Source organism: Thermobia domestica, chromosome 5 (assembly GCF_964235325.1).
Source record: "Thermobia domestica chromosome 5, izTheDome1.hap1.1, whole genome shotgun sequence".
Classification (NCBI taxonomy): Eukaryota; Metazoa; Arthropoda; class Insecta; order Zygentoma; family Lepismatidae; genus Thermobia; species Thermobia domestica.
The window spans coordinates 293,488,373-293,508,409 of record NC_137458.1 but is presented as its reverse complement, the minus strand read 5'-3'; the positions used below and the strand labels follow the sequence as shown (position 1 = coordinate 293,508,409).

The window sequence follows — 20,037 nt, the reverse complement described above, 5'->3', positions numbered from 1 at the left end:
TGCTTTGTAAATCTGTCTTTGAATTTGTTTCTATGTACCGAAGTCAACTACCTTACACAAGCAGTCGTGTAGGTTTATGCAATGGCAAACATCATGGTAAAAGTATATTTTTGTAGGAACACGTACCTATTATTTCATCACGAGTACAGTAAGTTCATCACCTCAGCATTACCCCCCCTTCCCCAAAAAAAACTTGGATTTCCTAGTCGTGGAATTTAGTGTTTCTGCCAGACGACATGTTTTTTTTTGGGGGGGGCACTGCTTCTTCCCCCCGAAAGTATGAAATTGCCCTACAGAGGAGACCAAAATAATAGGTCTATAATATAATAATAAATAGAATAGTACCGTGTGAAAATAATATATGCCCCCCGGAACATTTTTTCTGAAAGAAACACTAGTGGCAGTGCGAAAAAAGAAAAACGTATCTAACCGTGGATCCGACCTAGACATTTAGAGTTATACTAAAATGTATCATCTACAAAATTTTTATTAGATCAACGTCTATAACTCTAAAGTATGTACTCACTTCATATTTGTCAATGCCTAGTCATCTCATAATACGGGACTTGGAACAATTCTACAGACACGAACTAATAACTTACACGTACTAAAATCATTCTCTGAAACTCGATTCTTTTCATTTCATCATATACAAAATGGTCAAAAATATTGATGTATAAATTATCGATTAAAAAAAAAGTAGTTATTGTTATGGCCAGGATATCTGTCCCGCGTACGTCCCGTTCTATATTAATCATAGATAACTCATAGCATAAGCGCATGGTGGAGGCACCGGCTATAGAATTCAAAATTCGAATTGAAATGTATCAATCTTTTTCCTACATGTTAGTACACAGCTTGCAGGTTCTTCAATGAAAAAAACCTAATCAGATATAATTATTTAATTAAAAGTTAAATCATAGCATTGAGATAGAAGTATATTCATAAATAGACTCTGCTAGAGACAGTAAAGAGGATCACGCGGTTTAAATTTCGTCCGGTAGATGTCAGCTGCTGAAGGATGTTTCTGCCATCTAACGGCAAGATATATAACTTCTACTATCGTTGTTTCAATAGTAAAAAAATCGGATATGAATAACTACCGTTAAAGTCATCGTTACTCATGCAGATGTTAAATCATTTACTCCATTAACGAACGTCATCGCGGTAGTTGCTCGAGTATCTGTTGCAGAAAAATAGTTCTAAAATCAGCTTTCGTTGAAGACTTGTCGTGTCTAGTAACGTTTATTCGTACTAACTTGACAGTCTTGCAAGGCCCGCTTGCGTGATCCTAATAAATAAATAAATAAAGGCCTTAATGGCTTAATGGTAGAGCGCTTCCCATCTGGTGCGTTGGATTCCTGTTCGATCTCCGGCCAAGCAAGTGTGTGATGGATAATATCTTATCCGTGGGTTTTCGCGAGGTACTCAGTTTCTCCCACATTATCGTTCCACCAATTATTTCATCATTCGTTTGCTTTAATTATCATCTTAGCCAAAGAGGCATAATCATGAGACGTTAAGCTGAAAACTTTCGTTTAATTTCTAATAAATAAATAAATAAATATTTTACCGGTTGGTTCCGTTGTCGTTTTGTTTCTTGCCTTATATTTCACTCACGTTTTCTACTATGGGCTGCTTCGGGGGAATGAACTCTTTAAGGTTAATCGTAAACTTCTTTCACCTCTATATCTTTATTTTATTTTTATACATATAAGTATGAATACTCCTTTTTAGTCATGAATTTGTACAGAATAATATATATATATATATATATATATATATATATATATCACACCGCTACGAACGGCCATAGAAATTTCTTTTATTTTTATATATATTTTCCACGGATGCACTACGAACATTCGGGTATAGAACAAAATGAAACGACCACATACCTGACTGGCAAAATCTTTATTTATTAATAACATTGTTTCATAAATAGGGCCCGGAGTTTTATGTGCTAAAAAAACTGTAAAATATTTATTTTTTAGGTGCTAAAAAATGAAAAAAATGTTTGCTAAGAATAAGAAAATATTTTACAAAGAAAATAACAAAGTAAAGTATAGGAAAACACCCAACGTAAGAAAAATAAATGCTGGTACTCACCAATAGCTCATATTCATCAGATGTCAAAATTCCATGGGCATTGTAGTGAATAACTAACGTCTTTTCCAAATTGTACATCGTAAAGCCATGCCTATTATCATGCAATAATATCTTACGTTGAGAAAAAGGGCGTTCTACATTACACGATGTTAACCTCGCGTATTTGAAAAGGGGCATATCACGAATATTCACACCATCAATTTCACTTGTGGTTTGGCCTTCCAATACTTCAGATATTTTACATAGAGTTTTATAGCCAATGTCTCACTCAGGGGCGTCATTTAGGGGGGGGCAGGGAGGGGCATTTGCCCTCCCCCGAGTTTGAGATGTATATAGATTTTATCAATAGAATAGTAGTAAATCAGTGAGAAACGCGAAATGTTACTAATATCAAGGGGTCTTGCCCCCCCCCCCCCAAGCAAAATGTGAAATGACGCTCCTGGTCTCACTTAAACAAATTCTTAATTTTTTCTTACTACTTCAGCAGAAAGAGCTTTCTTTCAATGCACTTTACTTCCTGTATTTCTTTAACCAAAGTACTTAATAAATCTTCCGTAGTTACTAGTTTCTTTATGGAGTGAGTCAAGAAACGGAAATTGGCATATATGAAAGCCAAGTTACTGTTACTTACTAAATTTTGAACAATTTCAATGGATGAATCATCGTCTGGGTTTAGTTACTACAGATACAAATGCTTCAAAATTCTCCACATAACATAGTATTGTATCTAGCTAGGTACCCCACCGCGTGACTACGGGTGTTGGAGGAAGTGAAAGATCGAGATTTGTTTCTTTGAAAAGTTCAATTCTAGTTGGGGGATTTTACGATTTTTTCCCCATTTGACACTACTTTTGTACTTTACTACCAAGCGCTGCTTTAGAAGCTCTTTGTTACAAGTTACCTTAGTATTGATAAGCAGAATTTAAGACGACGCTATTTATGCAGGTGGGAAGTTGTTTATAAATATGATGGGTAGATTTATGTGGCCTGTTCTTTTCCTGATGTTAATTTCTTTCGCGAGAAATTAAAAAAAAATCGTTGTGAAATTTAGAATAAAATAACGGAAAATTATTAAAAATATGTATTTATTACCAAAATGTCCAAAATATTTATTTACATAACTTTTTTTCAGAAAATGAACATTTATTATTACTCACAATTTTAGTAATATATCATTGACGAAACTGAAAGTGTTACAATTTAAGCAATATATCACTGAGAAACTAAAACAGAGATTAGTAATAATAAGTGTTTGCTTTGATCAGATTTTATTTTATCATATAGAAGGAATATGCATCACTCGTTAATGCATCGTATATTTTATGTGATTCAACACCATGTCTGTGGGTTTCCTCGGTACCTTACTGCTTCCTCCCGCACTCTTATTCCCCTAAATTTTCCATAGTCATTCACTTTCATTAATCACCCGTCTCAGCTAGCATAAAGGGCATAAATGTTGAAACTTAAATATTCCGTTTAATTTTTTTGTGGTTATTTGGAGAGAAATAGTTCACATACATCCATAAAGTTGTTTTTGTTATTATTATTGCGTTCCATATACCAAATCGTCACTTCTTTACTATATGTAGCAACATTGGACATTAAAACAGAGTATTTATTTATTGAGTTTATTAAAAGTAAAAGATAGCTTGCGTGAGTGGTGCGTCGAGGCGTTTGAAAAAACTGCATTATTTCGTTGACTTCATTGCTTTCTGGGTGTGGAGAAGAATGGAAGAACTTAGTTGGGTCGAGCGAAAAACGAATGAGAGAGTGTTAGAAATGGTGGAAGAGAAAAGAACAATTTTAGATATCATTAAGAAGAAGAGAAACTGGTTGGGACATGTGCTAAGAAGAAATTGTATCATGAAGGACGTACTAGAGGGTATGGTGTCAGCAAAGAGAGGGAGGGGACGAAGGAGGCTACAATTAATGGACGATATAAAAGCAGAAAGATCATACGTGAAGACGAAGAGATTAGCGGAAGACCGTGTAGCATGGAAGCTTCTCAGCTGCGGCAAGTGACCTGCCAATAATGGCAGAATACGTATGATGATGATCATTGCTGTCAACTTTGACGAGCATGTTATTACTCCAAGATTATTTCTTGAACTTTAACAGATTATGAAGGGTGTGCTCGTAATTTTGGTACAAATGATGTAATAGAAGAAAAGATTCAAAGAAGAAAAGAAATTTAGTTAAAAAGAGTAGTTAATTTCATGTTCAAGATGAGATTTTTTTGTGATAAATCTTACGGTGGTTTAATACAAATATTTACATCTGTGGCATAAAAGATAGTAATGCATTTGAGTTTAAGAATTGTCAAATATTTCTGTACAGTTGTCGTCAAATCAGTTTTGGAACCAAAGACTTCATATTTGATATTGAATTGTACCACTGTGTTAGAATTTTGTATATATATATATATATATATATATATATATATATATATATATATATATATATATATATATATATATATATATATATATGTATGTATGTGTGTGTGTGTATCATTTTATAATTGTACATTATATTCATAAAGTAGACCCATAAATCTTATAAACAGTGTATGAGAGAGATTTAATAACTTGTTATGGATTTAAATAGTTCTAGAGAAATTGTTTACGAATCTGTTGTTACTATTTTCACAAGCGACAGTAGCGCTACTTATAGGGAAGTAATGACATCCTGGGTCATATACATACATTGGACCTCAGTTTTCCATGAGAGATATATAACAGGTCCTACAAATAGAACATCATCGGTGGTAGGCAGCGTCATGGAATTTCCCAAGGTAGAGATGTATCTCGAAATTGTTACTTTAGATCAGAAACAACTTCTGTATATAAAATATCTGTTTAAGTTAGAAGTGTTTATTTTATTGTGAGTTACTTTTTATTAACCGTATGAACATTTCAGAGTTGAAGATTACCAGGAAGCTAATCAGGATCATATGTGGCTGTATAAGTCTGTTGCTCCATTGACTAATTACTCGGATACAGTTCACATCCAGGTTGGATTCCCACGCTTAGACAATTCTCCACAAGTTGGTGCTATTAAAAAGTCAACAAGCCTTCCTGTTGGGGATTTCGAGGTTAGTAGCAAATTAAAATGATTTTCGTGCAAAATAAAATACATACATGTATATTTATTTTTATTCTATTGATTTCTTGATATTAAAATTCCTGATATTGATTCTGCTTTGGTCCTCTTTCAGAGTTTGAAAGTAAGATGCGTAAAAGTTAGACTATATTTTGAAACCTCTAGTTATCACTGAAAATTGGTGTTCATAAACATCGTTATGAGGGAAAGAAAGTAAACAGAATATGATATCACGTGTAAATGTAATCGTAATTATGTATTGTATTGTATTGTGTGTCACAGCTGGATTACTTATTAAAAGAATTGAACAGTATTCACAGCAATTTGAGATTCACTATTGAGAAAAAGGACGGCAGTCTTGCGTATTTAGATCTCAATATAAGCAGATATAACATTCAATTCATTACCAGTGTTCACCACAAGCCTACAGCCGGTACACAGTATATACGTTATAAATATGCACGGTTAACAGGTAGCAAAGCAAACATTTAGAAGAATTTCTTTTTGCGTGCTATACAGATTTACAGACGGAGATGATTATCTGTTGAAGCTGGGTTGTTTGAATGAGTATCCAGTTTCATTATCAATTGATATAACTAGGTAGAACGAAAATCCCGTTCCGATAAACCTGAAATCGACATGAAAGTTAAAAATGGGTAGGATTGCCTATTTTTTTTTACAGATTGACAACTACATTAAATAAGATTTATACACAATTTGACAACTACATTAAATAAGATTTATACACAATACGGTTTTCCGAACAGCCTTAAAAAAAAAACCGAAACTTTAGAAAAGAACATTACCCAATTTAAGAGTTAATACACGGATTCTAATGAAAAATCGGGTATTTATGAAATAAAATGCAGTTGTCATGACAGTTACATAGGGAAAACGAAAATAAATCTAAAAGTCCGGGTAAATGAACATATTAGAGATTCAAAAGCGGAAAACCCGGTGTCAGGTTTATCAAAACATTTAAAAGAAACACAACACAAGAAATGAAGTAGAAAGACTAGTTTTTGAAAATTAATTCATTTAAAAAAACTGAAATTAAATTTAGACAAGGGATGGTTAAGTGACGAATGGAAAGCAGTGATTACAAAATTTTCAGAGCATTGGCATAACAACATAAATAATAACATGAGCTGCTAACCTTCCAACAAGGGAGAAAAAAGCACACAAATTACTCCGCCATGTTGCAGTTTGCAGCATGTCCATTCGAATATTACCGACGTACTTGACAACGTGTTTCCGTACAACACAGTCTTCTCTTGGTAAGTCTGTTCCTTTTTATTCCTTGGTGTTTTACTCTTCTTCTTCCTGTTTTTATCCTCCGTGACCAAGACTCCACGGGAAGGTCGAAAGCTTGGAAACTTAAATGAAATTCAGGAATTACAGAAATCTATAAGTAAAATGATAGGTAGAATTCCTTAGTGTGGTTTTATATTCTCAAATAATAATAATAAATAAAAATTCAATATTACTAGACCATTAGCACAAAACTCTTCCAAGAGGCCACATCGATCCCGTTTAAATGGGAAAATCTTACCAAGAAAGTCTTACAAGAACGAACCAACGCCTCCTAAGAAAATAACGAAAATACATGTAAGTCTACATGTCTCATAACGTAGACATGTAAGTCTCATGAGACGTATGCGGCACGTTCAGAAAGCTAAGTGTGGACCCATGGGGCGTACGCAGTGATAGAATGAGTGTGTGTACGAGTACAATATTATGTGTAATTATTACATAGGCTTAAGTCAGCGTCAAATGGTGAACATTTAATGACAGTATATACACATCAAGCTGAGATTAATACTATAGCGATGCATGTATGAGATAGAAATGATGGTACACGACATGACGATACTAAGCACACACACAATATTATTTTACAAATAATTAAGTAATTCAACTACGTACCAACAGTAGAGAAAGTCTTTTAACGCATTTATATGTTCATTCGTAATTTTAGTGTTAGTAGCCTGAGAGGGGAACTTATTTCTCAGTGAGTCAAATAACAATTTTAGGTTTATGTCTCATATTATTTTTATTAACCGTAAGTCAAAGAACCACAAATGAATAATGCATTCGAAATGCCACTTGATATATTTATTTCAGTTCTCCGATTTATTCAGCATAGCATTGATTGCTTCCTTCAAACCTTTATAAAGAATTAAAACTATGCTAAATAAGTGATAGAGTAGCAATTGCTAAATCTTGTCTAAAAGTATATTCGTTTTAGGGAATTGGAATAACCTACAAAGATTTGAAAGACAACGAAGATAAACCACCCCATGTAAGGCATTGGCTACGGCAGATTTTGTCAGAAACTAACCCTGAGCCTCTGGGAGATCTTGAGGAGCCTGAACTTGTTAGCACTGTTCATTGTTTACCAGTCTTGAATAAATCTCCTAGTGAGAAGGTAAGGGCACGCTTCTTTTATTTGATCTATTCTCAGATAGAAAAGTTAAATTTATTAAATTTCTGTATGAAAAATTCGTAACGATTATGTATGATTATTTTTGTGTGCTAACTTATTGACATATACCTTTTTGTCTCATGTCTAGAGTGTCCATTCTTTTTCGTGATTTTCATGTTTTATTTTCTTTCTTTTTATTTCTATTTTGTTGTAGTTTTCTTTTTTCTCTCTATATCGTAATGTTTGTATTGATATTATTTGTGAAGTTCAGGTGTTTGGAGTTAACACTTAGACTGCCACCAGAAGAAAAATTTTTTACCCTCCCAGGTCATGAGTAATGCAGTATATATCATAAGTTATATAATCAATATGTATTATGTGTATATTTTCTTTATAGTCCAATTTTTCCCCAGTCCGCTGGTATTAATTATACAAGCAGACAGAGGCTAAATTGAATTAGCATAAGAAACTGATCAGCTCGGCCTGCACATATGGTGAGGAGCTGGGCCTGAGCAGCAGCATCTGTATGTGCTCACATCGTGCGCTGTCCGCGCCGTGGTATAATACAGGGGTAGCCCACGGTGTGGGCAACACGACAGTCTTAAGTGTTAACACCTGTAATTAAAACTATAATCTTTTGAAGTAATACTTCGACATCAGTGGTCGAAGAGAGAATTTCTTACCGATAGCGTTTGTTTTTATTAAATAAAGTGTTCATTCCAGGACAGTGAATGCTTCTGCACAAGTGATAAAACCGAAACCTCCAACTTGGATATCTCCACTATCTTGGAATATGACGGAAGCTTCGTTGCAGAGAGGCAAAGTACTCCTTCCCTTGGGGACCAAACCTGCGAGGATCTCAAGTGTGATTCGTCGTCCAATGAGACCAAAGATAATGAAGAATGCAACCGAAGCGTTGAGCAGAAAGATGAATGTGAGCAAACCTCACTTGATGCAGCGCTACCCTGTTTGCGCTGTATTAAAATGTCACGGGTGATGTGTTCCAATTGCTCAAATTATGTTGCAGTGGCCAATTTAGTATGTAATAGATTCTGTGCTGATCGGAAGCAGTTTTCTACATCGTTACCATGTCTAGATCTATGCACATGTCACTACGAATCAATGAAAACCACATGTTGTTATTGTCGAGCGTTGGAAAGAAATGTATTCACAGAATAAACAAAATATACTGTATTTAGTGAACTAGTAGGATACATATTTAATGATATCATACTAATCTTGAACCTGCTTAAGCACCATTATTATTAAGGCAATCATAAATGTTTCAATACAGTTGGTGGTATTCCACGATACGATTGTATTAATGATTTTTACATTCATTCATGGACTCAGATTAACGGTAAATTTCTTATACTTTGTTGGCACCTGAAACCACTCTGAATTTGCTCCACATGAAGGGTTTAATGTACTACAGTATCACACAAAGTATGCTTCGTGTTACTTCATTTATTAAATGTAATATTCTGTTATTTCTGTAATTCTAGTCAGGGAGCCGCGGTCGTTTAGTAGTGGAACGTTCACCTCTAGTGTATAGCCCCCCTGATCCGACCGTAGCTCGCGCCAAGTGAACTTTGGGGTGAACAGATAACGTATGCGTGGGTTTTTCTTTTTCCTTCCCCTTTCTTCATTTCACCATTTCATTCATTACTCATTATCACAGTCTCCTTTAGCCTAACCGGCATAACCGTGGGACGTAAAACTCAAAGATTTCATTTCATTTTTCATTTCATTATCACCATATCGTTTATTCTATACGGCAACACCGTGGGAGGTAAAACTGAAAGATTTCATTTCATTTCAAAGAAATTATGGCCCATATAAGCTTTTAGATTATGGGCACAGATAAGTTTTTATTTTCGTCCCAGAATTTTGTAATCGCTGACTAATAGGAGGTACACTTTATGAGATAGTGAAGATCATCAAACCCTTTGTTTTTTATTTATTTTTTCCCGAGTAAAGTGAGAGTAGTGTTCGTTTTTTTTCTTTAAACAGAAATTTATTGCTAATGTCGGTCCACGAATCAATAAAAAATACTTAGCAGTCATTTAAACGTATACGAATAAGTTTATAATACAGGTGCTTGAATAAGTTCAAGGTTAGTATTTTATTATTAAATATTCTTTGTCAGATATTTATTAGCGCATTAAAGCATTATATGTGCTTCCTTTTTAAGAAAAATATAAAAGTATAAAAGAAACAATACCTCACTATCCTGAGTTCTGAAAGCTTTTATTGCAATATGCAATAAACATTTACTATGCATAGAAATATATTTTTGATAGGATAGAAATAACTTCTTTATTTTTAGACCATGTTTAAGTTATGGTAATGAAAGAAAGTAGCTGTTATTTTAGCTAAATGACAAGTCTTGTGAACTAAGTACAGTGATCTGTACTACTATTTTTTTTTAAAAAAAAATAATAAGTTTTTCTATGTATTTCTACTATCTTTAAGGGAGAATACCAGATTCTAATCATTTGCGAACTTTTACATGTTTATGGTGTTTCTGGGATCATAATTTATATTAAGACTGATAGTATTATTTCAAATGATCGAGAATGAAAAATTATTTCCTGAGTCATTTGTGGCTCTAAATTTGTTTACGAACAAGCAAACTGAAAATATTCTGTTGTGCAGCTCGGTCTCGTCAGTTCTCGTAGCTCAAATAGCCAAAAAGTAAACTTAAGATGTTGGTGATTTAGAACTGACTATCCGTTCGAGGATGTTTGCAAACTAAAGTTTGTAGAGCAAAGGTAAGGAGGTCGGGATCCGGATTGCTTTGTAAATGAAACAAAACACATTTAAATTGAAAGCTGATTGTGATGTTTAGAAGATGGGACAGGGGCAAAGAAAGTAGATATGTTTAAAATAGGAATATTCTACACAATGCTTGCATAATATTCTCGGCAGCTCTCGAACAATGACTCCTTTGAGGATATTATTTAGTTTCTCCCCCAAATCACTTGTTAGTGACTCTGGCTCACATAGCAGTGATTACGGTTTGTTATTTGTAATTTTGATGGGTATAAACACAATGTGGACGTATGGCATTAAAAACTATAGTGCTTAAAACACGAACCAACTTGTTCTAAGTGACCACTAGAAAGCACGAGTGCTATCTAAGCGAGTCAGAGCAGGAGCATAGCAGGGGGTCCGAGTACTTGCGAGGGAGTGCGTCAGTAGATCGCAGGCAAGTCGGCGATGGTGGGTATACGCGTAAACAAGGTCTTTTAGATCGACTCACTATAAGTCAGTATCAGTTCCGGAGCAGTCCATGAATTTGGGGGAGATACTAAATACCATCCCTCTTTTGATGCATTGATGTCCTCCAGGCAGTCAGTAATCAAATGATTCGAGTGGAAGTCTGGCGGGAATATATAGGAAGACTGGCGTTTCAGCGACGATGAGCTTTATCGAAACACGGACGCCCTCCTAGTGTCGTGACATTCCTGTCAGATATTCAACAATTTGAAAAAAACAGATATTACCCCTTCTTAACGTGGGTAAGATTCGGACTTCAAGAATCAAAATCCTGGCCCGCGCGTTTACATCTTCGTCGTAGCAAATCTAGTCTTTCACTCCCTTGTATCCACGTCATTCTGTCGTTTTTGTTCGGCGTCCTTGTTACATGGATTGTCACATGAATTATGAAATTTGCAAACTGTGTAGATTAATGTCAAAAGGTAATTGTTGGAATGTGAACAAAAGGAAATAATCTATAGTTCTATTGATTAAGATATATACATACAGAAACAAGTCATGAGAAAATAGATTTTCTTTTATGTCTTCAATGTAACTGAACTGTTAGTTACCCTGAAAAAAAAATGGAAATTAAAATGTAACTTTAATATTAATCCGATGAGAATTGAGTGTCCATGATTTCAAATAAATAATCTGTATCATTTTCGCAGAATTTAAATCCAATATGTTATGTCCAAAATTTGTTGTTAACATACACAATTCATCATGTGAGACATGAAACTTGCTCACTATGTTTATCTTGATGACGTTATGGAGAACCCTAATAATAAACAGAAAGCTTTTCAATCTGTGCGACACGCTAATAAATGTCACTATCTGCGCTATCGCTTGCCTGCCTGATATTAATAAATGTCACTACCTACGCTATCGTTCGCCTGCCTGACACTAATAAATGTCACTCGATCACCTGCCTGATACTAATAAATGTCACTACCTATGCTATCGCTCGCCTGCCTAACTAGTAAATGTCGCTACTGCTTTATCGTATGGCTGTATAAGAAAGCCTTTGAATATAACTGCATAGGCATGAATTCGAAGTGGATGGCGGGGAGACTCAAAAGAGTAAATTCTTGCCAGTATGAGGTTTTCTCTTTACTGTGGTTCACTTATACAAATTGGAAAAGATTGAAAATCTTTGCTGTACTAGACTTCTAAGATATCATATTTGGTCTAGGAATTAATTCGTGCGGTTGGTACGCACACATTGAAGCTGTAGTACAAACACAAAATACATAAATACCTTAAGAAAAATATTATCCATCGCTAGCCACCACTTTCGCCCATCTGTCAGGCAATGTACGGATTCCGTGGTGAAAGAAGTCCTCATCCTTGGAAGCGATCCAGTCAGAGACCCATGTTTCGATATCTTCTGAAGAAGTAAACCGCTGTCCAATCAAATCGTTGTTCATGCAATCGAACAAGTGGTAGTCCGAAGGAGCAACGTCTGGTGAATACGGCGGGTGGGGTAAAACTTCCCATCCGACATTTTCTAAATAGATTTTGACCGGTTTTGCGACATGTGGGCGAGCGTTATCATGTTGAACAATAAGTTTATCATGTCTGTTCTCCCATTCTGGTCGTGTTCTGGCCAGAGCTTGCTTCAAACGCATTAATTGTCGTTGATAACGTTCTCCATTCATAGTTTCACCCGGTTGCAGCAGCTCATAGTACACCACACCTTTCATATCCCACCATATGCACAGCATAACCTTTGCACCGTGAATATCTCGTTTTGGTTGTGATGGACCTGGTTCACCTGGTTTCACCCAGGCCTTTTTTCGTTTAGGGTTCTCGTAATGGATCCACTTCTCATCACCCGTAATAATTCGATGCAGAAACCCCTTTCTGCTCTGTCGTTGAAGCAGCAATTCGCAAATGGTTTTTCGTCTTTCAACGTCTCTGTCTTTCAATTCATGTGGAACCCAATGTGACATCTTTTGAATCATTCCCATGGCTTTCAAGCGTTTGGAGACTGTTGTTTGATCAACGCCTAATGCTGCTGCAAGTTGTTCCTGCGTTTGACACGAATCCTGCTCGAGCAATGCTGTCAATTCTTCGTCTTGAAATTTTTTTGGCTGTCCAGCTCGCTCTTGGTCTGCCAAGCCGAAATCACCACTTCTAAACCGTGCAGACCACTTCTGACACGTTCGCTCAGCTAGAGCATGGTCACCATACACTTCCACCAAAATACGATGACTTTCAGTCGCACTTTTCTGCATGTTAAAGTAATGCAGCAGGACACCCCGCAAAAACACTTTATCAGGCACAAATTGCGCCATGTTCACTTAACTACAAACTGGTGTTGTTGACGCTTTAATCCACTGCCCTATACTACGAACGATACGCGATGACAGGGGTTTGCAACACATGTGTGGATACACGGAACTGTGGGACGCTCCGTTCGTTACGCCATCTCTTGTCCACCCGCACGAATTAATTCCTAGACCAAATAATTAGAGCCTTTCTATTTCAAGTGTACCCTCGGAAAATATGTGAAACACCTCCGCCATTCTCTTATGGAGGAAACCATCCCTTTGCTTTGGGGAAACAATTGAATAAGCGCGGCTTTGTTGACAATTTGTCGTTCAGTCATTTAGTCTTGGCAAGTCAAGATCGTAGCGAAGCCCGTCAATGTGGCAACCCTGTCCACATCCAACTATTGACGGATCTCTGCCACAGGAGCTTGTCCCTTCCCTCTCGAGAGAGGTATAGGAAAACACATCAACAGCAGCGCCAGCAAGGGTACACTTGAAAAAAAAAGTTGTTACGAAAAAAAGTTTGCTTGTTTGTTTGCGAATGATCGTCGCAAATGCAGATAGAGATTAATATAAAGCTAGTCGAGAGAGGAAAAAACTAATTTGAATATAATATATATATACATATTACATTAAAGTGTTACTTCTAAAGGTTCGTGGAAATTTTATTCATATGTTGATACGTCTGCCTAGTGACTAATGAAATTACCCGTACAACTACAATCAAAAGCTGTTATTTATTTATTTATTTTTAACACCAACGAAAACTATATTGTCCATCCAACTATCTACTAAGATTTTTTTTTTATAATAGATATTATGTATTCTTCTATAACTAACCAGTATTTTGGCTTTAAAAACACGATGATTTATTGCCGCAGACGCTGAAGTCCGCTACAAAGTAGACTCCATTCTGCCAGATTTTTGTTACCATTGTAAGACCTACGCCTTGATTTTCCCGCAACTTTTTGGGGTCGCGTTGGCTCATTGGTAGAGCGTTCACCTCTGGTGCATGGGGTCCCGGATTCAATTCCAGCTCCCGCCAAGTGAACTTTGTGGTGGACAAACACCGTGTGCTTGGGTTTCTTCGGGGCTCTCCCACTTTCTTCATTCCACCATTTCACTTATTTCTCATCATCACCGTCTCCTTTAGCCTAACCGGCATAAAAGTGGGACGAAAAACTCGAAGATTTCATTTTCATTTCTCCAACTAGAACTAAGAAAATAAGAACCTGCCGGAATTATCCATGAAATAGTTTTGTAGTTTGTCTATACGAAAATAAAGAAGATAATTATATTATTGGTTCTAATATATTTTTACGGACAGTAAACACTTTTGACTGTAATTATACTAGTGCGTAGACGTATGAAATACAGAATTTTCTTTTTTTCTTTCTTTCTTCCGAAATAAAGTTTTTTAATAACTGACAACGAAAAACAAATATTAATTTACACAATTTTATTAGATTCAGATTGGAGTGAAAATGTATGTAAAAATACGTCCTTCTGAAAACATATCATATTTTGGAATTTTAAAAAAAATCAATAGTTCACAAGAGTGTTTTTTAAACTATGCTAGTGTCAATTAACTTTGACTGGTAGAAATAGAGTAAAAAATGTTTATAAAAATTACTTTTCATTTTCTGAATTTATAGGTAAGATGTACTCTTTATGTGATGTGAGTAGATATCAAAGTAAGAAATCTTATGAGAAGTAACAGTGTGTAACTACTGTGTTGTTCGTTACGCAAATACTAGAAAATTACCAATGTCTGCTCGTGTTTCTCGAAGCTTTATCTGACGATTAAGGATAGTACCAACCAGTCATAAGCCGAGCTTCGCCATTTTGTCTCGTTTTATTTAGGTAACTTTCCATTACTGACTTTATATGTAAGTGTAATGTGGTTCATATTGTTTGCGAGTTGGTAAAGCCCTAATTGAGCTATATATATACCGAGATAACATCAGTATTTCTGATTCTCTGTAGATGATGGTTTACACACGTGCCTTTGGTGTGTGTAGTTCAGGGTTTGATTCCTGGTGGGGCATCGAACTTCGATCCAGTATCGTGAAGCAATTGAGAAAATTCCTTGAATTAAGAGCTTATAAACTTTTGCCTACAGAGCCGGAAATAATGGCTTCGTTATCCAATTCAATAAACTAATAATTACGCAGTTGAACATTGTAACATCTGGTCAATCATAGCTTTTCATGGGCTGTTGCGCGTGGAATTTCAGTTAACAAAGAAGTTTCTGTTGTATGGATTAGTGTTTCTGAAAAAATGTTCCGCAAAAGCCAATATGACTTCCTGTTTTGAAATAACAAAACAAAGCATTGAACGAAAAACATTGAAATATTTGAATTTAAGGTACGTGCAATATTTTGTATACCCAATATACGTTATTGTGGTAGTTTTGCAAAGGAAGAAAACTGTTGGGGTTCGTGCTTTACGTAGTTTGTAAATCCAGTCTATACAAGGCCTTGATAATGGCCCATACCTCTTAGAACACCCTAACCTGAGTAACTGTTGTCAGAGACAAGAAAGATATTTTTTCATATTTTCATTGAGGTTATGCTTTCAGAAATATAGTTCCAAACATTTTGAGAAACATGTTATGAAAGTGTTGGGGTTAAAACTTTACTGCTTTTAGATTTATCTGTGGGGCAAAGAATGGCACTTGATATTTGTATTAATATTGCAGTAAAGGTCTGGTAGTTGAATTCAAGTAGAAGGTCAAGCTACTTAGTTTTGCAAATAGCGCTTTATGTCCTTAGTGACATACTTAAAAAAAATCCTGTAAATTAATGAGAACATTGATTTGAAAGTTTTATTTAATATTTTACGAATGCAGACATCTAGACCAGTGTTATACACTGGTTTATGGTTAACTAATTGAATTTGCGTTACGTATGCGATTACCTTACAACTGGTAATTCTGATTTCTCGCTGAAGTTCAAAATCAAATTGACAGAAGCTTGCAATTCAAAATCATGTGCCACTGTCGTGAATGTCAATGCGTTTACAAAATAATGTCAGTGTATCTTATCTAATTATTTCCAAGTTATTTTCACAGACACCATCTTTTTTTGGGTTGATTACCGAAATCATTTAGTGTTTCATACGTAAACAAAGTAAACCTCCTTTTGTCAGTGTACCAGGATCTATTTTGCTTGTTCCTTCGGCGTCAATATAACACGTATAGTTAGCTACAACGTGCTTTCTTTCGTCGGCAATTTTCACATCTCATTTTTGATGTTCAGATTTTTCGGGAACATATGCGGCATCAACAGCTTCAGCGCTTAGATGCCTGACGACTTGATTCGTAAAGTGAGGAGGTCAGGACTTGTTTTATCAAATTTTTCGTCTGATTCCTATTCTCTCTCTCTCTCTTTCTCTCTCTCTCTCTCTCTCTTTCTCTCTCTCTCTTTTTTTTTTTCTAAAAATGTGAAAGACATTGTGATGTCGACCCTCGTAATTGCCAAAGATAATTTCACACATATTTGAAGACTTTTGAATCACGTATCGCGTCACTGCAAGTCTTCAAATAAGATTTATTCGCCTATTTTTCACCAAAGGCCAATGCCAGATTAGCCACTTGTATTTGATTTCTCAGAATTAGTGAATGTTTTGGCAATGAAACTTTGTACGCTGATTAGACTTAATTAACCATAAACCACTATTTCAAACTGATCTAGATATCTGCATTCGTAAAATATATCAAACTTGGAAATTGATTTTATCATTAACCCATAGAAGCTAATTTTTTTAACGGCTATGGCATAAAGGGCTATTCACTACTCAGAGCTTAATGGACTATTTGGGAAACTAAGTGGCTTGACCTTCTCTCCTTTGAAAGTCATGAGGTACCCCATAGAAACTATGTACACAGTAAAAAAAATAAGAGAAAATTGGGGTGATATATATGAGGTTAACACTTGACTGTGTTATTTTAATACTCTTTTATCTATATCAAAAATACCTGCTAATTAACAGTAAAAATTTTTACTTTTTGCTACAAGCAAAGTTTTACGCCTTATATGTGATATTTATACCAAATATTTCCTGTAATCGTTCATGAAAATAGTATTGTGAACATATACATTTTTTGACATTTGCATAAGTATCTGTGCTACCATCTTATGTGGAATATGTGCCTAGTACATATGAATACAAGAGTTGGTAGCACTGCTATTCATGTAAATGTTAGAAGATTAATACGTTCACAACGCTATTTTCGTGCAGGATTACATAAAATATAATACGTTACACGTTACTTAGTATAAATGTCAAATATACCGCGTAAAGCTTTGCTTATAGGGGGAAAAAAAGGCTGGATATTTCTGACATGGGTACAATTGTGTTAAAGTAACACTTATCCACGACATGATCAAACCGCTGTTCTCCATAACCCTTATCGCTGGATTTATTGTCGGCATCCCTTCATCCATTGCATGTAACTTCATCAATGCACTTCTTTGTCGTTAACTAACAGTGTCTAAACTCGCTCTGAGTAACCCCAGAGCAGAAGATTAACACTAACACCCTTGTTGCAGCTAACATCCTACGTCCTTGCGTTCTGTTACTTGAACTTTACTTTATCATTTACATTATATGCCATGCTAAAACCTTCTTATGTATACGTAAGTAAAAATGCAATAAATAAATAAATAAATAAAATCCTGATACACATCTCCAAATAGACATACAAGTAGATTGATGCTCATGGCCCTAGAGAAGGCGTTACCTTCTGCGCCCCCCGCCCATCTTCGGATGGGAATGAAAGTGCATTTAAAAAAAAAACTGTCAAGTGGTAATCTCAGGAGTTGTTTTAACACCTGCTTTAATATCTCATTTTTTGATCTGTATGCTTGCATTTGTTAATCGAAATGAAGATAATGTAGTGCAATTTACGTTCATGCAGAATGTGAGGGAAAAAATTGTGATTCTTTGCAAACGCTATAGTTTCTATGCAAACGATTCTAGTTTCTAATAGATTTCAAACTGTTGAAGAGATCTACTAATAACTGTGTAGTTCTTTATTAATCACAAAATAACATTTGCCAATATTATCAATGTGTTCCGGATTATTAAGAAGGGTCCGAAAATTATTGTGGCCTCTGTGCTCTCAATTAAATGACCCTTCATAGTATTGCCCAAATGACAAAAATAGCAGTTACGTTTACCAATGTTGTATGTTTTGTGTGTTAAATTTTCAGTGGTATGTACTTTCATCTTCTTCCGAACCCTTTAGCTGAGAGGGGATTAAGGATGGAAAATTGCGGTAACACACGGGAGCATTCGTTAATCTGCATACGAAACAAAATGCACACAGCATTTCGATGTTTATTTTTCGTTTTACTTAGGAACCGAAAGTTTCCAAAATTATAGGTAATCAATATTAGTTTGTCATTATTAGATAATCAGTATTTCATTTATTATACAATCAAAATATAATTATTTTTCTATATAAGTATATTCATTTTGAAATTAAATGGTTTCTGCTTTGTCATTTTTCAAAAAATAATTACTGCCACACTACTTGGCAACTAAGTTTACTGAAAAATTGAACTTTATTGAAATCGCTTAAAACAAGTTTTTTGCGACACTCTTATTCTGTAATGGGTTTGTATTGTCACACATAGTGTAGACGCATATGAACATATATGCCTATATTATTTCCTCGCGCAGTATCAAAAGAGCAAGTCTCATCTGATGTAAAGTTTGTTGTATTTTTTAAGTAATTTGCATGAAGCGCACATATGGCACATCTTCCATTCCGTGAATTCCTTTTTGAAGTAACATTTTGTATAGTTTATATACATGTGAAAGAAGAAAGAGAAACGTGGTACAGTTCATTATGTTTCATTAATTACTATGTAAATATATTTTGCAATCTTGAAATATTTTTGAATATTATTTATACCATTATTTATTTTTGGTGTTCTAAATGTACGAGTAAACTTTGTGGTAAATAATAACGTTTATCGTGTCCAAATATTAATGCCAAGGAAAGCACCAATATTAAATGACCCAAACTGGTGATAGCAGTGTTCTAAACATTAATGATATTAGTAGTAGCGTAGGTATCCACGTTTGCTCTTGTGAGCTAATACAGATGTTTGTGTGTGTGTGTGTTCGTGTGTGCTCAACAAAATAAAGTTTGTATTTTTGGGACATTATGCAGTAGTCATGTAGCAAACGTCCATGCATATATGTAACATGTGGTAGTTATTTATTTTTTATTTGAAGTATATCATTAGTGCTATAATCCTGTGCATTAATGCAATGTCAGTGACGTAGTATTTTTGGATACTGTATTTTTTGTATTTATTTTAACTGTATACTTAATAAAATTAATTTTAAAGTAATATGGTTATTAAATTATTTGTAATAATATTTGGCATGAGTAGCAGAATTTGTTCGGACCGAGGTGCACGGTCAGTCTGTCTACCAACTGGGAACACCGGGAATCAATTTTGGTACCCTTTGTAAAAAAAGAAGTACCTGGGGGTAAAGGCGACCGTGGTGCTGACTATATTACTTCAAATATATGCCGAAGTCTAGTAAGTGTGGAGTCAAGGGTGACCATTACTTCCAATGTATGCCGAAGTCTAGTAAGTGTGGAGTCAGAGGTGGTCATTACTTCCAATATATGCCGAAGTCTAGTAAGTGTGGAGCCAGGAGGGCCAGAGGCGTAGGGTTGCCATGTTCTGAAATGCAAAAATGCGAACACTTCTGTCTGGTTAACTCGTTATATAAATATTAACTTTCGACACAAGAATAATAAGTTTCATCTTTTATTTTGAAGTTTGCTTTTAAATATTGTGAAAAATGTGTTGAAATACATGAAAATTTATTAGTGCT

At 35.1% G+C, this 20,037-nt stretch overlaps 1 protein-coding gene across 2 annotated transcripts in view; it reads left to right on the top strand.

The window, feature by feature from the left end:
- LOC145686699 (uncharacterized) overlaps positions 1-19,541 on the top strand; it is a 38,254-nt gene extending 18,713 nt beyond the window's left edge. For both annotated transcript variants that reach the window (XM_081760252.1, XM_081760251.1), the window contains exons 5-7: positions 5,029-5,203; positions 7,460-7,639; positions 8,360-19,541. In XM_081760252.1, coding sequence (XP_081616378.1) covers positions 5,029-5,203; positions 7,460-7,639; positions 8,360-8,815 — 811 coding nt within the window. In that variant the 3' untranslated portion in view covers positions 8,816-19,541. The remainder of the gene's footprint in view (positions 1-5,028; positions 5,204-7,459; positions 7,640-8,359) is intronic.
- Positions 19,542-20,037: the final 496 nt, after the last annotated feature.